This window comes from Gouania willdenowi, chromosome 4 (assembly GCF_900634775.1).
Source record: "Gouania willdenowi chromosome 4, fGouWil2.1, whole genome shotgun sequence".
Classification (NCBI taxonomy): Eukaryota; Metazoa; Chordata; class Actinopteri; order Blenniiformes; family Gobiesocidae; genus Gouania; species Gouania willdenowi.
This window is the reverse complement of record NC_041047.1, coordinates 39,502,381-39,529,668: the sequence shown is the minus strand read 5'-3', so window position 1 is coordinate 39,529,668 and position 27,288 is coordinate 39,502,381. Positions and strand designations below refer to the sequence as shown.

The following is a 27,288-nucleotide window of genomic DNA, read 5'->3' as shown; positions in this document are numbered from 1 at the left end:
CTATCGCAATGGGCTAAACCTATTTCCGGTCTTCAAGAATAATGTATTACGTGAGGACGTCACAGATTTGGAGGCGGGGTTCGCGCCATGCTGCAGCTGTGCTAGAGACGGGTGAAACTTGTTCGCTAACAGCTTCTAAACTAATTTGTGTGGAAGAACGGCAGTTCTGAAAAGTCATACTGTTGTGTGTATGTTATTTATTTACCGCTATGTGTATTATTACGTATTATTACTCAGGCCACGGGCTCGTTAATGCTGCTGCAGCTGATTAATTTGAGCGGTTTGTTTGGCTAGCTGCTAAAGGATTCAACAGGCTTCGACCACACAAATGGAGGCTCTTTTCGGCTCAAGTGACAATTCTGACCTCAGGTAAAATACACATGGCCATAAAACATAACGGGCAAGTTCTGGTGTTCTGTGTTTTAGTTCTTAACGTCTGAAATTACCCTGTAAAGCCTGAATCAATAAATAATTGACAGAAAATTCAAATGTTTTGAAACTGAAGCCTTTAGTGGCAACAAAATAACAAAAACAAATAATTAAAATAATAATTAAAAAATGAGTTTTAATTTGTATCACATTTGATATATCCTGTCAAAATACTCAAGTTTACTTGAAGAAATAAAAACACTTAATGTTGCTTGAAATGCAATAAAATGACAATTAACTGATTTAGTCACATGACGTCATATACCTACTGTATCAAATCTGATAAAATTTTCAACATGGTTTTACTAAAACAGAGATTATGAAATATAACCTAATGTCACACTGCATCATCCCAGTAACCATCTGTGCATATTTTTTCATGAATAACAATGTTGTAGAGTTGGTGGAAAAGCTAATGCTGAACTAGTTACTACCCTGTGGTGGATTATCCTTGTATTGCATGTATATACTGTAATCCTATACATTAGGTTTTTAGAAGAAAAAAAGAAACACATAACACTGATCATGTAGAGACTTCCAAAACCCATGTATCAAATATGATATGTTTGGCACACAAAATGAGATAAAAAATATACTGAATAATAAAAAAAAAACTGACAGACAACAACAAAATGTACAAAATGACACCAAAAAACACGACGAGAGAAAAATACTTACCATTACCAGCAACACACAAAAATGACAATGAAGATGCACTAAATGAGAGAAAAACGCACAAGATCACTATGAAATACACAAAAATAATAAACATTCAAAATGACACCAGAAGCACACACTGAGAATAATTTAAATACCAACACACAAAATACAAATACTGTTTCATTTCACTTATTTACATTGGATTGGATTGAGAAATAACAGAAAGAGGGTACAAGAGCCAAACGTGTTTGAGAACCACTGGTGTAAGTGATGATGTGTTGATTAATTTAATTAGTGTGTGTGTTTCAGCTTTGTCCTCACATCATGTGAACCAGAGCTCCAGGAGCTGATGAGGCAGATCGATATCATGATCAATCATCAGAGGGAGGAGTGGGAGGCTGAGAGGAGCCAATGGGACGTCCAGCTGAAATCTGCACAGCAGGAGATCGTAACACTGGGGAGCATCATCAAACGGAGAGACCGAGAGGTGACTGTTTATACGTCTACATAAACACTGGGCTTTACACCCATCTGAGCTGATGTTTAGCATTTTATGTAATTACGTTTATGTAACTTCTGTTTAAGTTTACTTTCACTCTCATAGCGAACACTTATGTCAGTTTCTGGGTGATGATGGACGAGGTGTGAAAAAAAATAGATTTCACGATATATGTGATATGTTATTGTCCTTCATGTTTCTTGGTCGGGATGTAACTGAAACTGAATTTCCCCTCGGGGATTAATAAAGTATAATCAATTAAACAATTAGTCGACACAACTGCTGTTCAGGGACCAAAATAAATGGATTAACTCACATTAAACCTGCAAGTGCTCGGACTGCATCACTTTTTTTTAAAGTGGAGCCATGATGTTCTTGTGTGTGCAATGTTATGTTCAGGTCCTGCATGGAAATAATCAACTCTTCTTTCCCTCACAGTCACAAGGATGCATTTAGGTCCCGAAAACATGGTAGAGTTTGAATTTCTGTGAATCTGGTGAATTTCGTCGTTACCTAAAAAAATAAAAAAATAAATCTGAATTCATATGATCGGTGATCTGCCCAAAAATACTGATCGTGTAAATCCTAATTGTCTTATTAACCTTGAGCTACATTAAAGCTGATATCCGGACTTTCTGAGAAATCTAGGTTTATCTATGATTCTTTTGAAATTCATAAAAATAACTAGTCTTATACTATGGTCTATTTTGGCTCTTACCTGACCCATAGACTTATATCAATGTGACCTTGTTATGTACCGCGATGCGCATGCAAAAAAGTAGAGGCGTGGCTTCTGGTAGATTGGGGAGGCAGTGGGAGGAAGTGGAGCTGTTGAGGGCGGGACATTGAGATGTCCCGATACAACTTTTTCACTTCCGGTATGATACCGATATTGCAGCTTTGCGTATTGGCCGATACCGATATTGATCCGATACGATATCGGCACAAATCATACACGCTTTTATTACTTATTTTGTAGTGTGGAATGTTAGAAAAGACTTGATCATGTGATGTTACTCAAACAGAGAACAATAGTCAGCTACAGTAGGTTACTTTGTTAGAGTGTGAACCACAGTCACCCATGGATAGAAGTGCTGGAGTGGAAAATTTTATCAGAGAACTTATATCGGTGATTTTAGATGCAGTCCGATAAAATCCGATATTCGTTTTCTGGCTGATATCGGGCCGATATCCGATATCGATATCTAGGGATGTAACGATTCACTCAAAAATTTTCCTTTATTTTTTGGGGGGAAAATACTGTACTATTTTCGTTTTATTTTCATTGACAAAAGAATCCCTTGATAAACTACTCAAAACAATCCAATTCAACTAAAAATAAATCTTGAATGAAATAAATAAAGGAATAATGCAAATGAAGAAGAAGCCTATTAATTTAAATTCTGGTCCTGTAGCAAACAATGCAAAACTGCATATTAGTTCTTTTTAAAAGTGCAACTGAAAATATATTTTGTGCCTTAACAATTGGACTTAAAAAAAAAAAAAAAACTGTCTGTATTGTATTTACGTCAGATATTTGTTTGGACCAGCAGAGGGCACTGGTAACCCAGTGGTCGGTTGGGATGCAGCTATTCTGTGCAGTGAAGAAGAGATGCTATGCTAGCAGACAGAGCTAATAGAAAAACATGACTTTTACAGATATTCACGTAATATTACAGATATTCTATCGGTGCTAAAGGGGTAAGGAATCATTTATGAGTATTGTTACGGTGGAAAAAAGGAAGGTTACCTCGTTTTGGCTGTAATGACACCCTCTGCGTTGGCAAGTGATGACGACCAGACTGAAGAGTTGGTGAATTAATAAAAAATGATTTTATTCTAAACTAAATAAAAGAATACAAAGTGGAAACAAAAATGGTGACAGCCTGGCCAGGCGATTCAAAGACAGAGTGCCAGACACAATACTAAAACCACGTATATCTCCCCTTAGTCCCCCCCCCTCCTCCCCCCCCTGAGAGATAGGGATAGAGACAGATGGAGGAGGGAGGGCAGAGGGTGGAAAAGAAAGAAACAGTTTCTCCTTACAGTCGAAACAGTCTGTTCCCCGGTATCTGATTGCCATGGAGACGGAGGTGTGTGCGTTTTATGTGTTCGTGTGTGTGAATGGATGTGTATGGGGAGTGCATGTGACTATGTGAGTGTGTGTAGCTGTCCTTGGGGTTGTTTTGGGAACTTTGGACAAGGCGTTCTGACCTGGAGTGAAGACAAGGCAAAGTTGAAGACATGAAAAATCACACAATGAAAAGTTACACCCTAAGGCTTAAGGATTAAAATATATGAGTAAATATATTATTAAGCATAACTAATAATTCCGCCCCAACAGTATGTTTAAGAGTATCAGGCGGCCAGAAAGAAAGTAGTAGCAGATTCCGCCCACCGCCAACATTTCTGGATTGCGCCCTCTGCTGTTTAAAAAAAGTACTGCGACTCAATTTTCAGAAAATTGATATCAACCATGATACCTATGAATCGATTTTTAACTGCCTTATGATTAATCGTTACATCCCTATCAATATCGGATCGGGACACCTCTAGTCGTCTCAGAAACTCTAGATGTCAGCATTAAGGCTAATGTTAGCCTTTCTTAGCATGAGCCGTACTCACACACAGAGCTGAACTACACAAGGCAGAATCTCTCCTCTTCTACATGTGCAGTAAACTTGTAATTAGTTAAAATGAAAAAGTTTGGAATGCGTTAACAGCTCGGATTGAGAGCTGCACACATGCAACACTTCATCACCTTCATCAGGAACCAATGACCTTCCACTCTGAAATACATCAACTAAATCCCCATCCTTCCTTTGCCGTTTCACATTTTCACCCCAATAATAAAACACATCTATCTTGTGGCCACTTGTCACATCATAATTATTAAAAATGTATTAGTACCAAACTTCTCTCTAATGTAAACAGTAGAACTGGTGTGAGATCATTCATCATTTATTTATTTATTTTGCCAAACATGTTGAAACTTGGGAATTTCTTTACATTCATTCATCTCGTTTCTGTAGATAGAGTTGCTTCGTAAGCAGCTGGATGGTTCTCAGATGGATTGTCAGGAGATGGTTTCCACGTATGAACAACAGCTGCAGAGACTCAGAGGAGAGGTCAGACACTGCCATGCCACCAGTACTCTGCATTGTTAAGGTCTGTAATCAACTTTTGTGATCTGTGTATGGACATTTTCATTTCCCAGTTGGACAAATTAAAGAGAAGTTACCACAAGCTCCAGCGCAAAACACTGAAGGACACGAGCGGAGTGGACAGTGACTTTATTAAGGTGAGAACTTAATAAAACTGTTTTTATCACCTCTCTAGCTGGGCTTCCTTTACAGTTTCGCAAAATAAAAGTGATATTTCTAAATGTCAACGAAGTATAATTGTGCTTTCAACGTGTTTCCATCTGCCTCGTAACTCCCGTGAAATCTCATCCCACGAGACTTTGCTGCAGGAAGACGGACGCTCCAAACCTCCTTATAACACTCTGTATTCCTTTGTTGTTTCACGTCTAAAGTGGCACTAATCATTTTAAAGTCTAATGCTAAGAAACGTCCTCTTCTGTTTACACGTACCGCACCGTGTTTTCTCAGAGAGAAGTGGTCATGTGACCATAAAAAAATTGTCTTGAAAGCTTAAAAACTTTTTAGTGATATCTTCTTGTTTCTGATACAACATTTAATTTAAACGTTATGATAATGATAATGGATATATAGAAAAAACATCCCCAAAAATAGAGAAAATGTACAACATGAGGGATGTGTTCATTTGAAATTTTTTTTCATAGTTACTGTTTCACACTAAAGCAGAATAATTTCAGATTCAACTTTATTTATTTGGAGAGATGATCTTTAGATTTGGTTCCATTTCAGAGACTTGATGATTAAAAACAAAATATTCAAAGCACCATTCTGACCCTTTAACTCAGTTTTTCATCACTTTATTGTATTTTGTTTAGCAAGCATGCTAATTTAACGATCATTTTATAAGATTATTTACAAAGAAGGGTTATAGATTTACTCGTTTTGTCAGAATGGCAGTGACTGCAGATGGTAGTTTAGGATCAATAGGTTGTGTTATTGAAAGGAGAATCTAATTGTCTAATGTGGATGTTTTCCTCTCTCCTCCTCTCTCCTCCATGTCCAGAACCAGAACCAGCTGACGTCTCTGGAGGCTCAGAACAAACGTCTGACTGATGAACTTTCTTTTGCTAAAGTACAAACTTCAACTGAACAGAAACATTTTTACTCAGGCTGATTTAAACACAGTTTTAAAGTGTGTCCAATGGTTCTCCAGTCTCAGATGACGTCGGTGCACAGAGAGTGCTGTTCAGAGGTGCAGCGTCTGCGGTCTCTGTGTGACACGTCTCAGGAGAAACTGCGATCCACTCAGATGGAACTGGAGCGACTTTGTCCACATACGGAGACTGAGCTGCAGGTTTGTGGGATCATGATGCTCTGCAGAAACTCAGAGCTTAGAGAAAAACACAGAACAGACCAGGTTAACCCACCCCATTAGGGCTGTAAGGATACACTCCACCAACCATTCAATTCCAATCTCGATTTAAAAAAAAAAAAAAATAAGAAAAAAACTCAAATCAAAGATCAAATCAAAAAGGATGATGTACGATATGAATTTCAAATTTTTTAATTCAAATGAAGTCTGACTAGAAAGACAATTCTGGGTTAAATTTTCTGAGGTAGAATTCTGCGCAGGCTCATTTATTTACTAACAGTTGCACAGTATGCGCCACTTTTGTCTTTTTCCTCCTCTAACGGACAGTGAGTTTTGTAGTGTGGCTTTTTTAGATGAAGGTCTGGGTTAGGATTGGGCTTTACACCAATCTGATCAGCTATATTGGATTGGTCGATATTTTGCATTTTATGTAATTAATGTGATCAGCTGTAAAACTTTGTAGATGCTCCCATTGCATTGTTTTATTGTCTCATTTACACCAAAGAGTTGTTTGTTTTACGTGACACAGCTTTATTTCACTTCTAATTGTGCACAAAGGTGAAAACCTATGAGCAAACGGTGAAAATGTCTCTGGGTTGGAGCAGAGCAGCTAAGCACTGGACTTCTTCAACAGTCTACTGGCTCTGAAAGCGTGGGCAGCGTCTGCTGTTCGTGTCTGTGTGTGTGTTTGTTTAGTTTATTGAGCCCGAGCATGTTAAATAGGAGAGTCGTTGAGCAGAGCAATGCACTCCCGTTTACTTTCGCTTTCATAGCGGACTAGAGGTGTGATGATACACTCAGCTCTAGGGATGTAATAATTAATCGTAAGGCAGTTAAAAATCGATTATCACGGTTCACATCGATACTGTGAAAATTGAATCGCAGTACTTTTTTTAAACAGCAGATGGCTCTATATATACATCTTTTTTTTCTTTTTTCTCTTTTCTTTCTGGCCGCCTTCTACTCTTAAACATGTTCATAAATGATTCCTTACCAATTTAGCACCGAAAGAATATCTGTAATATTACGTGATTTAAAAGTCACTGATCGGTGATCGCACTCAGAAATCCATCAAACTGAGTTTTTCATACTGTTTTGAGAAGTAGTGAAAACAGCGACTCCTAAAAGAAGAAGTTTAAAGTGAGCTACAAAATAAAAATATCAACATAGGAGATATTGTAATTCTCTATATCGCTAAAATGGAAAACTTGATATATCTTAAATCTCAGTATATCGCCCAGCCTAAGTCAAAATACAGATTGTTATTCTTTTATTTAAATTGTCAGGAATTTTTTTTAATTAATATTTGTTCTTCTTATAAACTTCTTACAAATCATTTTAAGTTAACCAAAATAAACAGCAAATTTCTTTATTTCTTTATATATTTATTATATATGCGTGTGTGAAGAGTTCTGTATTTTCTTGCAATACTTGCATACAGTTTTTGTCTTTACTGTTATCTTCACCTTTTTCATTTTCCGACTTCAGAAAGTAAAAATGCTGCCTCACCTGCTCTGACTTCAAACTAGAGCTTTAGTTCTTTGCCTGATCTGGGCTGGGTCATGTTTGGACTTAATTTCAAACGTGTACCATGACCTCGGGTCGGATTCTGACACTGCACGGTAAATGAAGGGTCAGGTGATGTGTTTAGATTAGCACGTGAAAGACACACAAAGGGATTTTACATGTGCACGGATGTGAATAGTGTCTTGTTGAAATGGGTTCAGTTTTAAAGAGACATTAGCCATGTTGCAAATGTCATACTAACGTACTACTTATACAAAGTCTGACATCAACATGAGTATGTAGTGTGTTCACATTAGAAAATATAAAAGATTGAGTACATGAGAAATATCTAGATGTATACTAGGGGTGGGAATCTTTAGGCACCTCACGGTTTGATTCGATTACGATTCAAGGGGCTTCGCTTCGATTCTGAATCGATTATTAATGTATTTTGATGCATGTTTTATTCACAAAATATTTGTTGTAGTCACTGTGTCCACGCACTGTATCAAAATATATATTATTTGTAGTTAGAAAAAAACAAGATACATTACCATTAATTATCCTTTATTACACTAATGGAAGAAGTATGTGAACTGAAAATGTACAAGTTATTGAAACAAAGGGAGTAGCAGCCTTCCTTGTAACATAACTTCAGTTGAAAAAAAAAAAATGATGTATGACATTAGCTTCCAGTCATTAGAGATAAAGTGTGCGGCTATAAGATGTCCACACATCACATCACTGCTATCCTACACGCTTCATTAATGCAGCGATGCTATGACCTCTGTTTTGGTTGGTTGTAAAGCTTCAGGATGGCCGTATCAGTAAAGTACCGTAAAGTAGAGATGGTATATCTAGGCTCTAAGTATGCAGCAGCGAACCAAAGTCCTGGTTTTTTACGACTGAGTAAGGACGTAAATCCTTAGCAATAAATGTTGCAATCGACTTGTTAATCCACTTTACCTTTTCCGAACATTGTGGAAGCTTTTTTGTGACTTGTTCAATTGTTCTCTGGTTAGCAGAGGAACTTTTAGCCACAGCAGCAGCCGACTTTGACTCCTCCTCCTGGTGAAAACGTGCTATATGGCTTCTCATGTTTGTTGTGTTCCCAAAGAACTGAATTTTAGTGTAACAGAGCTTACATACAGCGTTGCTCTTGTCCATTTCATTTCCACCGTGGACATTAAAGAAGATTTTAAGCTACATGGGGCTGGTCTTAACTCCTGCACGTTCATGATTCATTGTTGTGGCGCTCTCTTTAAATTGTCCCTCTGGAAACGCGCTGCACGCCACATTTCCGAGCCCTTTTTGTTCAGACTTTTAAACGGCCTCTAAAATTTAAAATTTTCGATTACTGGAAATTAAAGAATCGATTCAGAATCGTGCACTTCCGAATCTCGATGTATCTAAGAATCGATTTTTTTCTCCCACCTCTAAAGTATACTATATAGTAGACATTTTTTTAAAGGCGGGCAGACACTGTGTGATTTTATTTTCAATCGTTGTACTCAGCTCCAGCTCAAATTGTGCGACTCGATCGCAGAGTCCGAATGTGCGCAGCTCACGATTCATGTTTTGACACTGTACGTTCATACACGACACGTCGGGTCTTGTTTTGGAAATACAATGTAAAAAAATAGAAGAAGAAGAAAAACTCTGAAGCGCCACTATTAAAAAAGAACAAGAAGAACCCGGAAGTGGAGAGACACTCTCAAATCTTAGCAAAAAGAGCTTTAAGAAAGAAAAGGTGGCGATGTGATGGACCAGGAACTGACTGGACAGACGTGGGCAGTACAGTCTGTCATTTCTACAGCAGTCCCACAATGTTTGTGCATGCGCAGTGTGAGCGTTTGAGGTAAGCCGGTCCGTGGCACTGCTTCAACAGTGATACCCTCACGAGGAGCAACCAGGAGTTCAAACGTGTTTGATTTTCTTACGACCATACGATTGCTGATCGGGAGCTGGTCGTGAGGTGTTAATCGCTTCTAGTGACCCCATGTATACTACACGATACATGACACACGATTTAGCCAAGACTTGGCCTGATTTAAAAAATAGACATACAAGTGAAATAATCAACAAGAATCAAGGTTATACCCCTTGATTTATTTTTTTTTTTTTAAATATCTTCATTACATAGCTCATAACAGCCAATCCAGGATAATAAAAAAAAACTGCCCTGCGAGGTACCGCAGACCATGATTCATGCTGAATAACTGTAATACCTACTACCTGTGTGGGTGTGAAGATTCACAAGGTATTACTCACCATGGCATCTGAGGTATGCACACCTATAGAATCCAACAACCAACCCTGATTAACATGTTGGGATTAACCCACCTTTAAAAGGTAGAGCAGACAAGGATTCTAGTTGAACAATTGTAGCCCAGGCCAGGACAGGCCAGGTGGTGCATGTGTGAAACCATAGGGGGCCATTGTGATGCTTGAGTAAGTGTTAAATTCTTTGTTAAACAAACCTTGTTGGTCACACATGTATTTGGTAAGCAGGGACAAGGCTGGTGCTATCTGATATGTGTAAGCCATAAAGTTTTTATTTAATTGTCATGCCAATTATAATTATAAAGTCAATTATCTAAACTCAATTACAGTTCAATTATGACAACAAAAACAATTTTCAAGTACAGTTTCAATTATAATTACGCCATAATTGTAATTAATTATCAATTATGCGATTACAATTATAATTGACCCGAACACTGCTCAACCGCCCCATGATGATTGTGAGCAGAATGTAAAAATGGTCCTGGGACCAACTTCAAGCTAAAAATCAAGCATCCCCTTTTCAAAATAAAAGCATTTCTTCTTGTCTTCCATTAGTGTTTTTTAAGTCTTTTGTAAATAGGGCTCTTGTTCTTAAGTTAACAGGAAGTTTTGTCCATAGCACAATGGAGGGTCTTCGAAAATCTCTGAAATGTGTCCACGTGAGTTTTATGGATCAAATGAGCACACGTTGATTTTTTACTTGGTCACTTTCTCACTTCAAATGTTTTCAGAACTTTCAAAGTAAAGGTGGAGAATCAACAGATATTTAGCCTCAGTGTGAGTAAAGGATTTTAGCGCCGTAGGTTCCAAATGCATCTTGGGAAACTTGGAAGTATACTTCAGTGGGAAGTTGGGAATGCTCCTCATCCTAATCATACTCATAGTATATAGTAGACGGTATATACTCATTGAGTTTGTACTGTGCAGTACGTTAGTGTGACATTTACAACACAGGCATTGGCTTCATTTGGGTCGGGTCTTCATTTTTTGGTCCGATTAAAGTTCTTCTCCTGCTGTTGCTCTTGGAGACCGTGACGTCTAAACAAGCAGCACTAAAACAGTCCCAACGGTTGAGCCGATTCAGGATATATCCTTACATTCCTAGAACCCATCCAATGCAATTTGTTTATTTGATTTTATATTGACAAGTGGCCTTTTGTTCACAGCTCCTTCCTGCTGCCTGTGAACAGAACACCTCAGTGCTGAGGACTTCTCTGGACCACCAGAGGCTTCTCCATGAAGCTGCTACAATGACCCAGCTGCTGCAAGCTAAAGATCAAGTTATCCGGTGGGTGCTTTTCCACTTTTTCCCCCAGTAGTGATACAATGATGCTGTAAAACCACAAGAGGGCGACCTACACCAGATTCAACCTGGTCCTGAAATCCTCAGTCTACTACGTAAAGTGAAAGATATTTCAATAACATTAGTGTTGGTTTCCTGCAGAACATCACAGTGACTGTTCATGGTTGGCAGCAGTCCAGTGTGTGTGTGTGTTTGTGTTTGTATTGATCAGAGCATGTGTGTGTGTGCAGCTCTCTGGAGGATTGCCTGTCAGCTCAGGGCTGTGCTGGGGTGGAGACGCTCCGACAGGAACTGGAGACGACTGCGTCCAAGCTTCAGTGCTCCCGAACCTGTGAGGAGCGTCTTAGAGCTCAGCTGGCACATCTCAAAGAGAGGTGTGTGTGTGTGTGCGTTTTTAAATGAGTCGGGCTTATTTTTCCATTTCAGAACGTGAATCCCGTGTTTCCAGTCTGTTTACCGCAATCATGAAAAGTCTGAGTCCTGAGAGTATTTGTAATAGTTTTCATTGTCTTTTTTTTTTTTTAAGGGCCTGTACTGTGAAGCTGGATCAGTATATCATAAGATGTCATCACTAGATGAAAGGATTGCATTTATCTATAAATCATTTTTCTTTCTTAAACTCAGCTGTCAGATCTATAGTTGAACAATACCTACGGTACCCCGCGGCGCCAAATTGTAACGGTTCCTACTATACTAGAAGTTCTACACAACGGTACTACCGTGGATAACGATACTACCGGTACCAGTTTCCACTACATAGCGGCTGCTTCAACTCTCCCCCAGCTTCTCACTGCAGTCTAAGCTCACTGCACGCTCCTCACTTGAAAACGTACCAACATAGCAACCGAACTCCACAGCTGCTGAATGATTGGCTGTTTGCCTGTTACTGATGACGTCCGGATATATGATTGGTTGGGTCCGCCCTTCTGTAACTGATTGGCTATTTGTGTTTACTACACTGGCATGAAGGAACTGAAGACAGCTCTGCTTCGACAGAAACTCGCTTCAGCCGGGCCCGAGCGGCGAGTCTGCCACGGCGGCGTCGGCGTAAGTGGCATCACTATTTTTGCTCAAAAACAAAACTCCAAAAGTCCCATTTGGAACTATGTTGTCTTTAAATGAGGCAGAAACGGTAAAGCAATAGGAGATCCACTGTGCCGGCGCTGTCACCAGCTATAGGAGCCTAAGGACAGAACACTATTTTTTTTTGTTTTTCTGCACGGACTCAGAGCAATCTTTTGTTATTTTTTTTTTTTAAATTTATATTTAATTATATACATACAAAGGAGGGATCACATCCAATCTCAAAGCACCAGTGGTGTCACCCAGAAAATGCATACAAATATAGTTTTGTTTTTTTTTACAGGGAATCAGTTCCTGTTAATTATATATTATATTATATTTTCCTTTATGGTTTTTTATGTTGGAGAAGAAGCATTATTGTCAAGTAGTTTTTAAAAAAAAAAAAGACAGTGGATTTGTTATCCTAAGTATAACTAATATAAGTTATTTATATTAGTTAAATAAATTGATGTGCAAATAAAACTGAATTATTATTTTTTTAAATTTAACCCTAGAAATTCTAACTTAATTTTTTTGTTTTTTTATTGCTTATATGCTTTTGTTCATGTACTCTTATCGTGCATCAAACAGCACTATAAGTAATGAATAAGTATTTCTAACTTGTACAAATATATTGCAGTTCATAAAAATAATAATAATAAAAACAGGCTTCAGTATGACGATATTACCTGGAACCGTGATACTTTGTCTGGTATAGTATCGTGGTTATTCATTTTGGTATCGTGACAATTCTAGTCAGATCTGCACCAACCAGAATTTTCTAACAATGGACAGCTCATTTTACAAGAGAACTGATTGGTCAGGAGGCGGGACTTTAATACTAGCTCAGATCTGATCCACTTCATAACCTGGTCTCAACTGCGTAAATGATGCATTTGATTAGCTGATTCTGGCCTGACAACAGCACGACACGAGAGTTTGACGATCAAAACATGGAGAGAAAGACAAAGAAGCTCACTGGAGCTGTGCGTCTGAAGTGACATCCATGGAGGTCCGCGCACATCATCCTCTGGCTCTGCACCGCTGTGTGTTGTTCTCCCCCTGTACTTAAGTCAGCCGCTGCGCGCCGCCTTCCCAGTTACGCACTCTGTGTGTAGCAGCCCTTAAATATGGTTGTTCCCATTCAAATATGGCTTTACGCGCATTCTCCGGTGTGCATAAGTCTTTTTCCTCTTACGCGCTTCTAACCCAGGAATAAGTGCAGCTCCCCCATAAGGTGAAACATTATATTGCACTAGAAATATGGACTTGGTTACATTCGAAGCCACACGGACTCGTGTGTCGCGCAGCAGCAGCTGTGATCACTCAGCTGTTGCTGTGTGATTAATTATAACTCTGACAGATGCAGACTTCTGTCCACGTTGGTCACAGTGATTCAACTATTTTCATACTATGTCCAACGTAAAGTCACAGTTTGATCCACTACAGAGTGAAAAGCTGTCATATGAGGATGGACAGAGAAACTGTTCCCACACATATTGTAATGAGGCTCAGGTCACTTGAAACTATTTATATTTAAAACTGCGTATTATGGAAGCCAATAGTGCTGCAAACATCCCTCTGTATTAAAGCAGGATGCTCTGTGGCCACGTTTTTTACTCATATCTCCAGCATCTACAGTAACTCAGTCACGCTTTACAGTGATGATGATGATGATGATAAAGGAAAGATATTTTAACTGTGACTCAGTCACACTGCAATAATCTGATCAATGATGTGATCAAATCAACCTGTTATATTGTTTATCAACAAAGGCGTTTCAAATTAAAAGTGAACTTTATCATTTTCACGGATTTCAATGACATTTACAAGCGTTGGGAAAACTCTATGTTCCGTGATTTCTAGACGGCCCAAAAAAAATGACATCACCGCCTCCTTTCCTTCAGGCCGCCTTCACACATATGCGCTTTTGGTCTACCTTATGCGCGGTGGGCGTGTCAGCAGCCTGGACCAGTGATTATGCGTAGGAGAGAAGCGCGTAACTGCAGGCGCTCAAAAAAGCGCTTATGTCCAGAGGGGAGAATAGAACCCTTAGTGAATCTTCCCCTTTACACATATTTAGTGTCCGCCAAAGACAAACACTCAGACCAAATGAATGTTTCCTGTTGGTTTCCCGCTTCCTGTTTGTTGTATTTAAATGTAAAGTTTGTGTTTGAGTGCAGGCTAGAAGCAGTGAGCAAACACAGTGAGAACTCTAAGATGGAGCTGGAACTGAAGAGTCTCAGATCACAGTGCGACTCTTCTGTGACGCAAATCCAAAAGGTAGGAAATCTGTCTGTGTGATCCAGGGTTGGGGTCAATTATAATTGTAATTGCGTAATTGATAAGTAATTACAGTTATGGCATAATTATAATTGGAATTGTACTTGTATTTGCTGTTGTAATTGTAATTGAGTTAAGATGATTGACTTTGAAATTGTATATGGCATGAAAATTCAATAAAAACCTTACACATATCACTCACTGCTCTAGGCCAGCCTTGTCCCTGTATACAAAATACATGAGCGACCAACAAGGTCTGTTCCAACCAGGCCACGAAAGACTGGTTGGAAGTTAACACTTACACAAGCCTCACATCGGGCCCCCTATGGGCCCCCAATGGTTTCACACATTCACAACCTGGCCCGGCCTGGGCTGACATTGTGAGTGCACCCTTAAGTCACTGACCTATTGAATTTCTTGGAATCCTTGTCTGCTCTACCTCCTAAAGGTGGGTTCATCCCAACATGTTAATCAGGGTTGGTTGTTGCATTAATAGGTGTGCATTCCTCAGATGCCATGATGTATAAGACCTTGTGAATCTTCACACCCACAGAGGTACAGTTGTTCAGCCTGAATCATGGCCTGCTGTACCTCATAAAGGGCAGGGTTTTTTTATTTGTTTTTTTTTTTATCATGGATTGGCTGTTATGAGCTAGATTATAAGATAATTTTACCATTTAAAAAAATAAATAAATCAAGGGGTATAGCCTTGATTTAAGCCTAACAAGGTAAACGAGAGATGAGAAACAAATTAGATGACAGATAATTGTTTTAGTGTGTTTTACATCAGATGCTGAAGACATGGTTAAGACATTGAAAGAATTGAAAGCATAATTGTAATTTAATTGTATTAAAAAAAATGCTTGTCAACGTAATCATAATTGAATTGCAATTGAGCAGGGATAATTGAAGATGTTATTGTAACTAAGAAAATGTAATTGACCCCAACCCGTGTGTGTGTGTGTGTGTGTGTGTGTGTGTGTGTGTGTGTGTGTGTGTGTGTGTGTGTGTGTGTGTGTGTGTGTGTGTGTGTGTGTGTGTGTGTGTGTGTGTGTGTGTGTGTGTGTGTGTGTGTGTGTGTGTGTGTGTGTGTGTGTGTGTGTGTGTGTGTGTGTGTGTGTGTGTGTGTGTGTCATCCTCTGCTGTGGTGCAGCTCAGTGAGGAGCTTCAGAGCGCTAAGCAGACGCACAGTGCAGAGGTCAGAGGGATGAGGAAGGAAGTGTCAAAGCTGACCAATGAGCTGCACCAGCGCGACCTCACCATCGCTGAGCTCAGTGGCTCCTCCCCCTCAGAGCGAGCGGAAGAGATGGCTGCTCAACTAAAGGTTGGTTCAAGGATGTGATTTTCATTTAAATCAAAGGTTATTGACAAATATAGTCTGCTTCAAGTAACAACAAAACTTGCAATCTATCAACATCTGTATCAAATCTGAGTGAGATTTATTGATTAGTCAGCTCCTCCTTAGCAACTATAGTAATCAGGTGCTTCCTGTAGAAGGGCCTTTTAAAATCCATTTTTATTTTTTTCCAAATTTCGTGTTTTCCGCATTAATTTTTTTGTTTTTTTAGAAATATTAATAAATTTTTTCTGAAAATATTAGTTTTTAACTCCTGTGAGGAATCAAAATAAAATTGAAAATCATAATTAAACTAAAATGTATATCAAGATTTTAAATTTGATTTAAAACAATGAGTAAGATACAGTTAAAAAGTAGATATAAGTTGTAGTGACATGGATTATTCTGACTGCTCCTTTCTAATTATTTAGATGTCATAAAGATGTAAGAGAGCAGCATTAATGTCACCCAGTTCCCCCTCAGGGATCAATGGTTTACTGAATCTGAGCAGATTTGTGGATTACATTTTGATCAACTTAAAGGTCCCATGTCATGTTATTTTTCACTTATCTCTATTTGTTCTAAGAACCACAAAAACATAGTATTTGAGGTTTATTTTTCAGAGTTTTAGCCTCTGAAAAGTCACTTTCTGACCAACTCTACACAAACAGGCTGATTTGCGTCATACTTATGCATATTCATGAGTGGGCGTGTCTATAGATGGGACACTGACTTCCTCCTCCCCGCACGGTGAGGTAGGGCCAGAGGACGGCCCGCCCTCCTCCCACCCACTCTGTAGCTGAACTCATGCTGCTTTATAAACACGAGACAGAGCATGGGGGCGGGGCGTGCGCTGGTACATACATAGACTGTAGAAAATACATACATAGCAATGTGTGAAGGACGCTGAAATGTTCACCTTTGTGGGCGTGTCTGTTTACATGTCGCCCTGCAGTAAGAAAGGAGCAAATCACCCTCTAGCTAACGATTGAGGGAATGAATGAAAAAAAAACCCACTTTGATCATGTGTATGAAGCCCATATAGCACTTTATGATGTTTAAAGCACAGAAAAGTTGATTTAGCTTAACATGGTCCCTTTAATTTAAACTAACCTAATTTAAATGATCCTGATGACATCATTTCAGATCACAATGATTACACAAAAACAAATGGACACAAGGAATATTTGACAGTATCAGAAGTTATCATTAACCTACGATGTTTCAGACTCTTCAATCCCTGGTATCAATGGTCTCATCCACAACAACAGAACAACTTTTTCAACAGATCTTCTGTAGCTCTGATGAGATGTTGTTCAAACGCTTTGAGCAGATGAAACTGATAAAAGCTGAATCATGTTTTCACAGAGCGATGCAGCGCTACATGAGAAATGGACGAAGTTTTACAGACACAGTAAAGTATTTCAGTCTTTGATGATTTGCGTAGTTTTTTGACAGTTTAGACGGTGTTTCGTGTGGTTTAGATCGTGTTTGAAGTGGCCAGGAGGAGAGGGGGGCGAGCGGTGCATCTTATGAATGCTCCCCAGAAACATTACCCCCATTCAAAAAAAAAAAAAAATAACTTTCTTTTTGTCACAGTGATGGTGTTTCGTCCAGATTCTGTCCATTTCCGCGTTCAACAGTAGATTCTGTTTTCTTTGGTCGATTTTGTGATTCTGTTAATGTGGATTTTACAGCCCTACTGTAGCTGTGGGTCAGACCTTCACACCATTGAGCTGGAATTTGATCTAGGGCTGGGCAATATGGACCAAAATTACAATTCTATATTTTATCTCAAAATGGCAATTTGCGATATAAATCTTGATAATTTTAATTCAAACAAAGTCTGACCAGAAAGATCATTCAGGAATAAATTTGCTGATCAAATAAGTGTGGACTCATTCTTTTTGGTTTAGAGCACTTCATCATCCATTAATAGCGATGTAACGATTAATCGTAAGGCAGTTAAAAATCGATTCATAGGTATCAAGGTTCACATCGATGCTGTGAAAATTGAATCGCAGTACTTTTTTTTTTATCCAGAAGTCATGGCGGCGGGCGAAATCTGCTAATACTTTCTTTCTGTCCGCCTTCTACTCTTAAACATATTCATAAATGATTCATTGCCCCTTTAGCACCAAAAGAATATCTGTAATATTAAGTGAATATCTGTAAAAGTAACGTTTTTCTATTAGCTCTGTCTGCTAGCATAGCATCTCTTCTTCACTACACTTAGCTGCATGCCAACCGACCACTGGGTTACCAGCGCCCTCTGCTGGTCCAAACAAATATCTGACGCAAATACAGTGCAGACTGTTTTTTTTTTTTTTTTTTAAGGTCCAATTATTAAGTCACAAAATACATTTTCAGTTGCACTTTTAAAAAGAAAAATAACTATTATGCAGTTTTGTATTGTTTACTATGGAACCAGAATTTAAATGAATAGGCTTCTTCATTTGTATTAAGATTTATTTTTAGTTAAATTGCATTGTTTGAATAGTTCATCAAGGGATTCTTTTGACAATGAAAAATAAAAGGAAAATAGTACAGTATTTTCTAGTTTTTTTTTCCCCCCAAAAAAATAAAGGAATATTTTTCAGTCATTTAAGTACAGTCCCATTTTGTGAAATTAATCGTGAGAGAATCGTATCGTGAACCCAGTATCGTGAATCGAATCGTATCGGGAGTTGAGTGAATCGTTACATCCCTAACATAAAAAAATTAAAATGTTTATTTTTTCTCATATCCTGCCCTACATTTTGTTCCTTTAAGATGTCAGTTTTATAGCAATTTCTTGTTATTTTGATCTGATATTTAAACATTTGTTTAGAGAAGTTAATAAAATCTGTTTTCCAAGTCATTGCATTTTGCTTAATATTATTTGTGAAATAAGTATCGGCATCGGTTCTCAGCGTCGACAAGTACACATACCCAAGTATTGGTTTAGGGAAAAGTGGTCTTGGTGCATCCCTAGTAAAATATCTTATATGATTTATTATCCAGCAAATTTTCACGACTATAATTCACACATAGGTCACTTTTGAAAATATGTAAACTTTTCAGGAATCCAATGTAAACAGGCTTCAGCAAAAATAACAAATCAATCGTCTTTGTTTTTAACACAAAGTGATTCACATTTTACCCCCTGGATATTCTGCTGAAAATCAGTGTACAGACTGGTCACTGCTCCATGTAAGTCATTATCTTAACCTTTACGTAAAAAACACTGCTAATCTATAACATGAGATCTATACCCTAGACCACAGCAGCACAATCAGATTATATAGAACACTTAAACGTATATAAAAATGTATTTGACAATTAAACCCGTTAAAGAAGTCAAATACAACACCTTAGAAATTAAACTTACTGAACCTTTACAGCAGCTCAGTCTAATTCTGTGCGGCCCCCAAGACAAATCCACTCATAATTGTAATGCAAGAATTTGGAAGTATAATGAAGCCCAACATAATACACAAGATAACTCCAAAAACACAAAACGGCAAAATGCAGAAATTGTCAACAAAACAGCACAAACCAACCACAACAAAAACACACGTAATACACACAAAACAACCACCCAAACTCACCAAATGACAAAAATACTGAAAAAAAAAAACACGGACTGACTGACAATAAACAAAATGCAAATATAACACACAATAAATAACAAAAACACATATAATGTCTCATACACAAAATGTCAGCAGAAATTCCCAAAATGCACAAATACACAAAAAGACGACAATGTTTTTTCTTTTCTGTGGTAATGCTCAAATTTGTCGTTATTCTTAATGCTGGCATGAATGTTGATAATGTGGCTCTTGAATCAGACAATCACATTTTTGTGGCCCTGCTGTGATAACAGTTGCCCATCCCTAGTGTTGTGGTAGTCGAGACCGGTCCTGGTCTCGAGACCAAATTTTAAAGGTCTCGTCTCGGACTCTGAAGCATTTTGACTCGGTCTTGTCTCGGACTCGGGCTGCCCGGACTCGGGATTTTTTCTCAAGACCGTTCGAGACCAGCACTAATTCCTAATATTTTTAAATCTTTTTATAATGTGATAAGAACGGGATAAAACAATCTTTTATTCATTTTTTATTCCACCCCGTATAATGACCGCAACCTTCCTTAATGTGACTGAATGACGTGTGTGACACTCGTGTGTGTGTCTGGCTACTGTGTCAGTTTGGACCACGGAGCGCAAGAGAGATATGAACTAATCACCGGTAAAAATCCCAGTAAAACTCCAGAAAACAATCACCAGGAATAAATATTATCTCCCTGGTAAAGACAGTAGCTCTAACAACTGGTAAAATGATAAACTGGTGATATTACAGCCTGTGAATGCAGTATGAAGACACATTTACTCCGCCTCTGGGTCCTAGTGCCTGCCGGGCGGTGAAGCCTGCTCCGTTTACCGAGGTCTGTGTGTGTTTAATAAGTCCGTGTGAAAGTCTGCATGTTTATGCCTCTGTCCATCCACTCTTTTCATTATATCCATGTCTTTTAAGGCTTTATTACATAATGTCGGCTGTAGTCCGGGCCGCCGCCATCTTGGATTATGTCGTCACCAGCGCGTCATCGCCGCAGAGTTGCTCTAGCACAGATTGAGTCAAATAACTGTAAAGAGGTCTTATATTAGTCTATTTTCTTTTTAAAGTTCTGTTTTTTTGTGGCTTTAGACTCCAATTACATTTATGTATATAATATGTTCCCCACAATATAAACAGGTTCACAATATAATTATTTTTTCTAGTTTCTGTTTCCACTGTATCCAGAATAATAATAATTCTCAACAAGAACTATTGATTGATTTGTCACATGACTGTTCCAGGGTTAGTGTGTTTTATTTAGTTTCACATCTACCTGTAGCTCTATGTTTTTTACACTGATGACAACTTGTTTGTAGTTTTATTTCAGAAAGTTTCACTTTTACAGTTACAGTTGGAAACCTTTGTTAATTGAATATCCTAGTTACATTACAGCAACCAAATTAAACTATATCAACTAAGTGAATTAATAAAAATGGCCTGTGGAAAGGCTTTTTCAAACTAAAAAATTATCTTGTGAAATCTGTGACCTGTTGACCTGCACAGCTCAAAGAATCAGAATCAAGAATCATTATTTCTTGGCAGAAATACTTTTAAACACTTGCTGTACATTCAGCTGACATAAAAATATTGTTTTCAAATATGTAGAATAATTGTGAATTTATCAGTAGCAGTAGTAGTTTTAATATTTTAGTTAATCTTTTGCAGGCACCTTTTTTGTCCGTCAAATGTATTTAAAATAAACTAAAATTAAAGAGAGAATGTTATTTAACTGTTGAACCTTGCCATAATTTTATTTATTTATATATTTTTTTAAATTGAACAAAATCATGTTTATGGTCTTGGTCTTGACTCGGTCTCGGCTTGTCTCGGTCTCGGCTCCCGAAAGTCTTGGTCTTGTCTTGGTCTCGGTGCATTCTGGTCTCGGGCAAGTCTTGGTCTCGGATAGTGTGGTCTTGAACACAACACTGCCCATCCCTGCTTTACAGGCTTCTTTGTCTTTCACTGTTTAATTTAAACTTTGTAAAAAGTTACCAGCAGGTGTCGCCCTACTTCATGTATGAGACACTTTATCACCAAAATGCCTAACAATGATTCAGTGGTTGTTTTCTCTATCAGTTACATCTTATCTCAACAGAACCTGGGGTGACAGAGCTTTCTCTGTAGCTGCCCCCACCCTATGGAATTCCCTTCCAAGCCATATCCGCAACTGCACCGACCTTCCATCCTTCAAATCATCTCTCAAAACTCACCTGTTTCACTCAGCCTTCAATATTTAAACCACCCACCCACTCTCTCTCTTCTTTTCTCTGTCATATTTTCTTGTTGTTTTTATGCTGTAAAGTGTCTTTGAGTGTCTCGAAAAGCGCTTTTAAATAAAATGTATTATTATTATTATTATCTTCATCTGGTGATGATGATTTCTCTGACTTTTGCAGACGACTCAGAAACAACTGGAAACTCTACAGAGTGAAAACCAGCACCTGAGGAGTCTGCTGCACTCACCAAAGGTTGGTCTGCTTGTGTCGCTTTTAAAGACAGATTTTTTATGACTTAAAGTAATTTATCTTTGATTTGCTCAACGCAGACGTCCGACTCTTCACTGAGGAAGACGAGTCACATCTCTGAGCTCACGTCCCTGGACAAATATGAACAGGCTGTACTCAGCGGTGCCGTGACTGACCACCTTCAGCCTGCTGCGGATGGGTAGATTTACACACACACACACACACACACTATGGGGGGTGGATCCATTCTAAATTCATGCGCACCAGTCCAACTAACGCGTACCCTGCGTCTGCACATGTGATCTACATTTTCCATAGACTTAGAATGGGTACACGGGCACAATGCACAAGTCATGTCCGCATGTGTGCTTGTAGACGTGTTAACACGTTTGCAGATGCTTTAATGTGCATACACATTAAAGTGTATGCACACATACGCCACACCTGGTTGTGCACCTAACAAACATAAATATATCAGTCACGCGTAGACGCAGATGTGGCGTGAGTGAAGCTATAGCGATCAGGTGCGCGTCTACATGAAACACTAAAAAATATTAGGTGCATGAATTTAAAATGCATTTGCACTTTCAGGTGAAAAATAATAATTGTAATTTACTTGTAATTAGAAAAAATGCTGGTTATTGTAAAGATAATTTAATTGTAATTAAACATAAATAATTAAAAACATAATTGGAATTGAAAAATGTAACTGACCTCAACCCTGACACACATACACACTCATTCATTTCTACAAGAGGAAAAACATCACAACACTAAACAAACGTGTGTCAGATCAGTTAGTCCCTCCTCTCCATCACAGAGAATAGAAGCTAGGCTTGTAAAATGCTAACAATTATAACATTTTCATGGTCAAAATCGAAAAATTTACACATTTCCTGTTCAAATTCATTGACAAAGAGCAAGAGGAAATGTGTAAAGTAAAGCTAAAGGTTGTTTTTATTTAAATCTTTGTCACAGTCTTACTTTAAAGCCAAAAGCTATTTGTTGAATTGGTGAAGGTGATGATGAATGGCGTTGGAGAGTTACCCCCAGTTTCCACTAGATACGGGTCCGATGCGTTACGTCTCCACCACACCAGCAGAGCTGATAGGTTTCACTTTAGTCTGTGTTCATTTCCAGCGGGTCCGGTGTGCTGCGTATCTGCTCTGTCCCAGCTCCAACAGTCCGTAGCCCCCCGGCAGAGAGGACTCTGATGTTGGAGAATGACGCATCAACTTAGCACAGAGCAAATATAGCAAAACAGGAAGGAAGAACTATATTTTTTTAAATTTTAAAGAGATATTGTGTTGGAACTGCAGTAATATGGGGACTGTTACAACTAGGGATGTAACGAATAATCGTTAGGCAGTTAAAAATCGATTCATAGGTATCACGGTTGATATCGATTTTCTGACAATTGAATCGCAGTACTTTTTTTAACCAGCAGAGGGCGCTATCCGGAAGTGTTGGCGCGGGCGGAGTCTGCTAATACTTTCTTTCTGGCTGCCTTCTACTCTTAAATATGTTAATGAATGTTTTATTACCCCTTTAGCACCGAAAGAATATCTGTAATATTACTTGAATATCTGTAAAAGTCACGCTTTTCTATTAGCTCTGTCTGCTAGCATAGCATCTCTTCTTCACTGCTTGATTAGCTGCATGCCAACCGACCACTGGGTTACCAGCGCCCTCTGCTGGTCCAAACAAATATGACGTAAATCAGTGTAATGACGTTTTTTTTTTTTTTTTTAAAGTCCAATTGTTAAGGCACAAAATACATTTTCATTTGCACTTTTAAAAGAAAAAGAACTATTATGCAGTTTTGCATTGTTTATTATAGAACCAGAATTTAAATTAATACGCTTCATTTTCATTTGTATTATTCCTTTATTTATTTAATTCAAGATTTATTTTTAGTTAAATTGCATTGTTTTGAATAGTTTATCAAGGAATTCTTTTGACAATGAAAAATAAAAGGAAAATAATACAGTATTTTCTAGTTTTTTTCCCAAAAAAAAAATTGTCTACAGTCCCATTTTGTAAATGAAAAAATCGTGAGATAATCGTATCGGGAACCCAGTATTGTGAATCGAATCGTATCGGGAGTTGAGTGAATCATTACATCCCTAGTTACAACTCATTAATTTGATATTTCTCTATTGTTTTATTTAGTTGATTGTTTTTGTTTAGATTAGGAAGCACACTGTTTATGTTGATGGTGATTATGGGTTACAAAGAGGTGCATGGACACAGTAAAGCTTTAATCAGACCAAAAAAAGACAACTTGACCCCAGCCCGAATGAAGCCTTGAACCCGTTTCAACCTGACACTATTCACCTTCGTGTGCATGTATGTAGAATGACCTGTTGTGAGTTATAAACATGATGCTACATGCTACGTCTGGTTGAAGCACACTGTCTATGTTGGACTGCGATTATTGGTTATCAAGCGGAGGATGCACACAGGCAACATCGGGGCAGCTAACTTACTCAGGGGTCCTCGGGGTAAGACGGGCATCCGAGCAAATTACCTGTGTTAAACATACGGTGTGACTGATGTATGTGTTTCTGGGTTATTAAGATTAAAAACAGTTTAAACAACCTGTGCACACCTGGAAGTCCCTTTTTTGTCCAAATGTGCAACAGTTATTACGACGGTACGGATTATAAAAGGAAAACACAACAGAAAAGTACCCTGTGCACAGCGTAGGGCTCGACATCACTGCGTGGGGGGGCCCTACGTTCAACAGCGCTGGCGAGAACCCTGTTTTTAATCAGAAAGGAAATAAACGGGCTTCTTTAGCCACCTAATAATAATGAATTGATACTTAATATTAAAACATGGTATGGTGCAGCTTCTGTTGATGTAGAATAACTTGTAGCTTTCCCAGCTCTGCTCTTGTTGAGCACCTTTTGACGGTATCTTAGCTAAGATCCTGTTCTTTACTTGACCTTTTGGTAACAGTTTTTCATACATTACACTGTCATTATCTGTCATTAGCATTGGCATTTTTTAGGGTTAGGTGGAGGGATCTAGTGGGGGTAGGTAGGGTTAAAGTTGGGTTAACGAATGACAGTTAATGATAACTTTCTTGACACCTTATTCATGTTAATGACAGGTGTCATGTCAATAATGTCAGCCTTATGTGTAAAACTTCAGGTATAGTGTTACCGACCTTTCTGCACAGAAATGTTGAAAGAACAACCCTGCACACGTTAAAGGGATTACATAATTCTGTTATTTCATTGAGTAATCCTACAGCTGTGAGAGGAGATTATGTGATGTCATTTGTTCTGTTGTCACAGGCTGCAGGACGAGGTTAACCCTCCACGTGCTGCGTCTCAGCAGAGCAGCACTGGTTATGAAGTGGAGATCAGGAGACTGTGTGAGGAGCTGCGCACTTTGTCGCCCTCGGAGCAGCTGGTGTGTGAAGACAGCAGGCCTCAGTCCTCCTCTTCCTCCTCGTCCTCCTCCTCCAGCAGCAGAACAGCACGGTCCCACACCAGCCCAGTCCCAGCATCAAAGTCTCCACCTCCAACCCTCCAAGAACAAATAACTCCGCCCCCGTCCCCAGTGGTGAGGCTCAGCTTGAAGGCAGTTTGGCAGCCATTCACTTTATTTTGGGCTCAATTATAATCATAATTGCACAATTGATAATTAATTACAATTAGCATGTTATTTTAATGGCTATTGCAATTTTTAAAAATCTGTTGCTGTTGTAATCAAAATTGAATTGTATTTGAGTTCAGATAATTGACTTTGTAATTGTATTTAGCATGTCAATTACAATTTTATTAAATGCAAACCTGTGGAGCCATGTTACAGTTCTATGGCATACACATACATAGTTTATTATTATAAAGACATGTTTTGCCACTACCTGTCACTTCTCTTTACCGTTTAAAAAGGCTCAGACGTCAACACCAAAAATATTAACACTAATATTTCCATTAATTAGGAAGACTAACAAATTAATTAAAAGATGAGAAACAAATTGGATGATAGATAATATTTTTTAGTGTATTTTACAGTTGATTTAGGACATGGATCAAAACTGATCTGTTATCATAAGAGATGCTAACAGAACGCTAACACAAGAGGAAGGTTACGTTTATTTGGCTTATGTATTAAAGGCTCAGTAATTGTAATTGAATTTTAGTAATTGAGAACATAATTGTAATTGATTTTTGTTTATCGCCACCTTGAGCTTTTCTTGTCGCGTCTTTTTCATATTTATGAATTGTTTTGTATTTCCAGGATGTAAATGAAGCGTCTTCTGCTCAGATCACCGTCGGACGCTTCCTGGAGGAGGAAAGCTTACGCTGCAACGAGCTGCAGCACAAACTGGACATGCACATCCAGGGCATGAGAGAGAGCAACTACAGGACGATGTCCAAGTACCTGCCGTGTGCACCGGGACCAGCGCACACCGTCGGTCAGTGATCACATGGTGTATGTGCTCGTTTTTATAAACACTGATAAACACGTCACACGTTTGGATCGACTCTTACTGTCAGTTTGTGCACGTTTATGTTGGTGGTTGATGATGTACATGAACTGCATCCCAATAAAGGAAACCTGTGGATAGCTTTGAACAGGATAATGAGGCTGATGTCAAATTACAAAGTACTAGTTTTAACAAATGACAATTCACGTTTACATGCTTTTGTCCTGTCCAACAAAAATTCCTCCTGTGGTCAATAACACTGATGCTCATCGAGCAAGAAATTGGAAAATGTTCCAAGAAATTATGGAACATTTTTCCAAGATTTTTTTCCAATGTTTGCAGCATTAAAATAAACTTTATACAATCAAACATTCACCAGTGCTGTTTAGTCACTTTTGGTACATTTTGGAATATAAAATACAATTTTAGTCTTTCTTTGTTTTTATGATATAGAGAAAATCAGGGTATTAGCTAGGCTTTACACTGATCTGATCGGCTGATATTTGGCATTTTATGCAATTAACAAAGACCGTGTTTGAAGCGGCCAGGATGGGAGGGGAGGCAGTGCACCTAATGATCGTTCCCCAGAAACATTTCCCTATAAAAATCATTCCTTGCCTCACGATGACAGCGTTTTATGTCGAATCTGTTCATATCTGCGTTCAACAGTAGATTTTTTTTTTATTGGTAGATTCTGTGATTCTGTCCGTAATTCCGTCTGCGATTTTGTTAAGGGATTTTAATTAAATTCAACCTTATTTGTATAGTGCAATTTGCAACAAAGTCATTTCAATGCTCTTATCAAAGAATGAAATTCATAATCGAAACGGAAAAACCCAACAAGATCAACATGAACAAGCATTTAGCGACAGTGGGAAGAAACAACTTCCTTTCACAGGAAGAAATCTCCAGCAGAACCAGGTTCAGAGGTGGCAGCCATCTG

The 27,288-nt window shown here is 38.4% G+C and overlaps 1 protein-coding gene across 3 annotated transcripts; it reads left to right on the top strand.

The window, feature by feature from the left end:
* The first annotated feature begins 32 nt into the window (after positions 1-32).
* Positions 33-27,288, top strand: cep63 (centrosomal protein 63). 3 transcript variants are annotated; one of them, XM_028445136.1, is made up of 15 exons: positions 33-111; positions 295-369; positions 1,399-1,576; positions 4,621-4,716; positions 4,806-4,889; positions 5,753-5,821; positions 5,903-6,043; positions 11,020-11,141; positions 11,387-11,530; positions 14,402-14,501; positions 15,655-15,825; positions 21,830-21,901; positions 21,979-22,097; positions 25,204-25,474; positions 26,156-27,288. In XM_028445136.1, the coding sequence occupies exons 2-15, from the start codon at positions 329-331 to the stop codon at positions 26,339-26,341; spliced, it is 1,794 nt and encodes a 597-aa protein (XP_028300937.1). In that variant the 5' UTR covers positions 33-111; positions 295-328; the 3' UTR covers positions 26,342-27,288. The 3 variants fall into 3 exon arrangements, with proteins under 3 accessions (XP_028300937.1, XP_028300936.1, XP_028300935.1); XM_028445135.1 differs by having other exon boundaries at positions 34-188; XM_028445134.1 differs by having other exon boundaries at positions 50-369.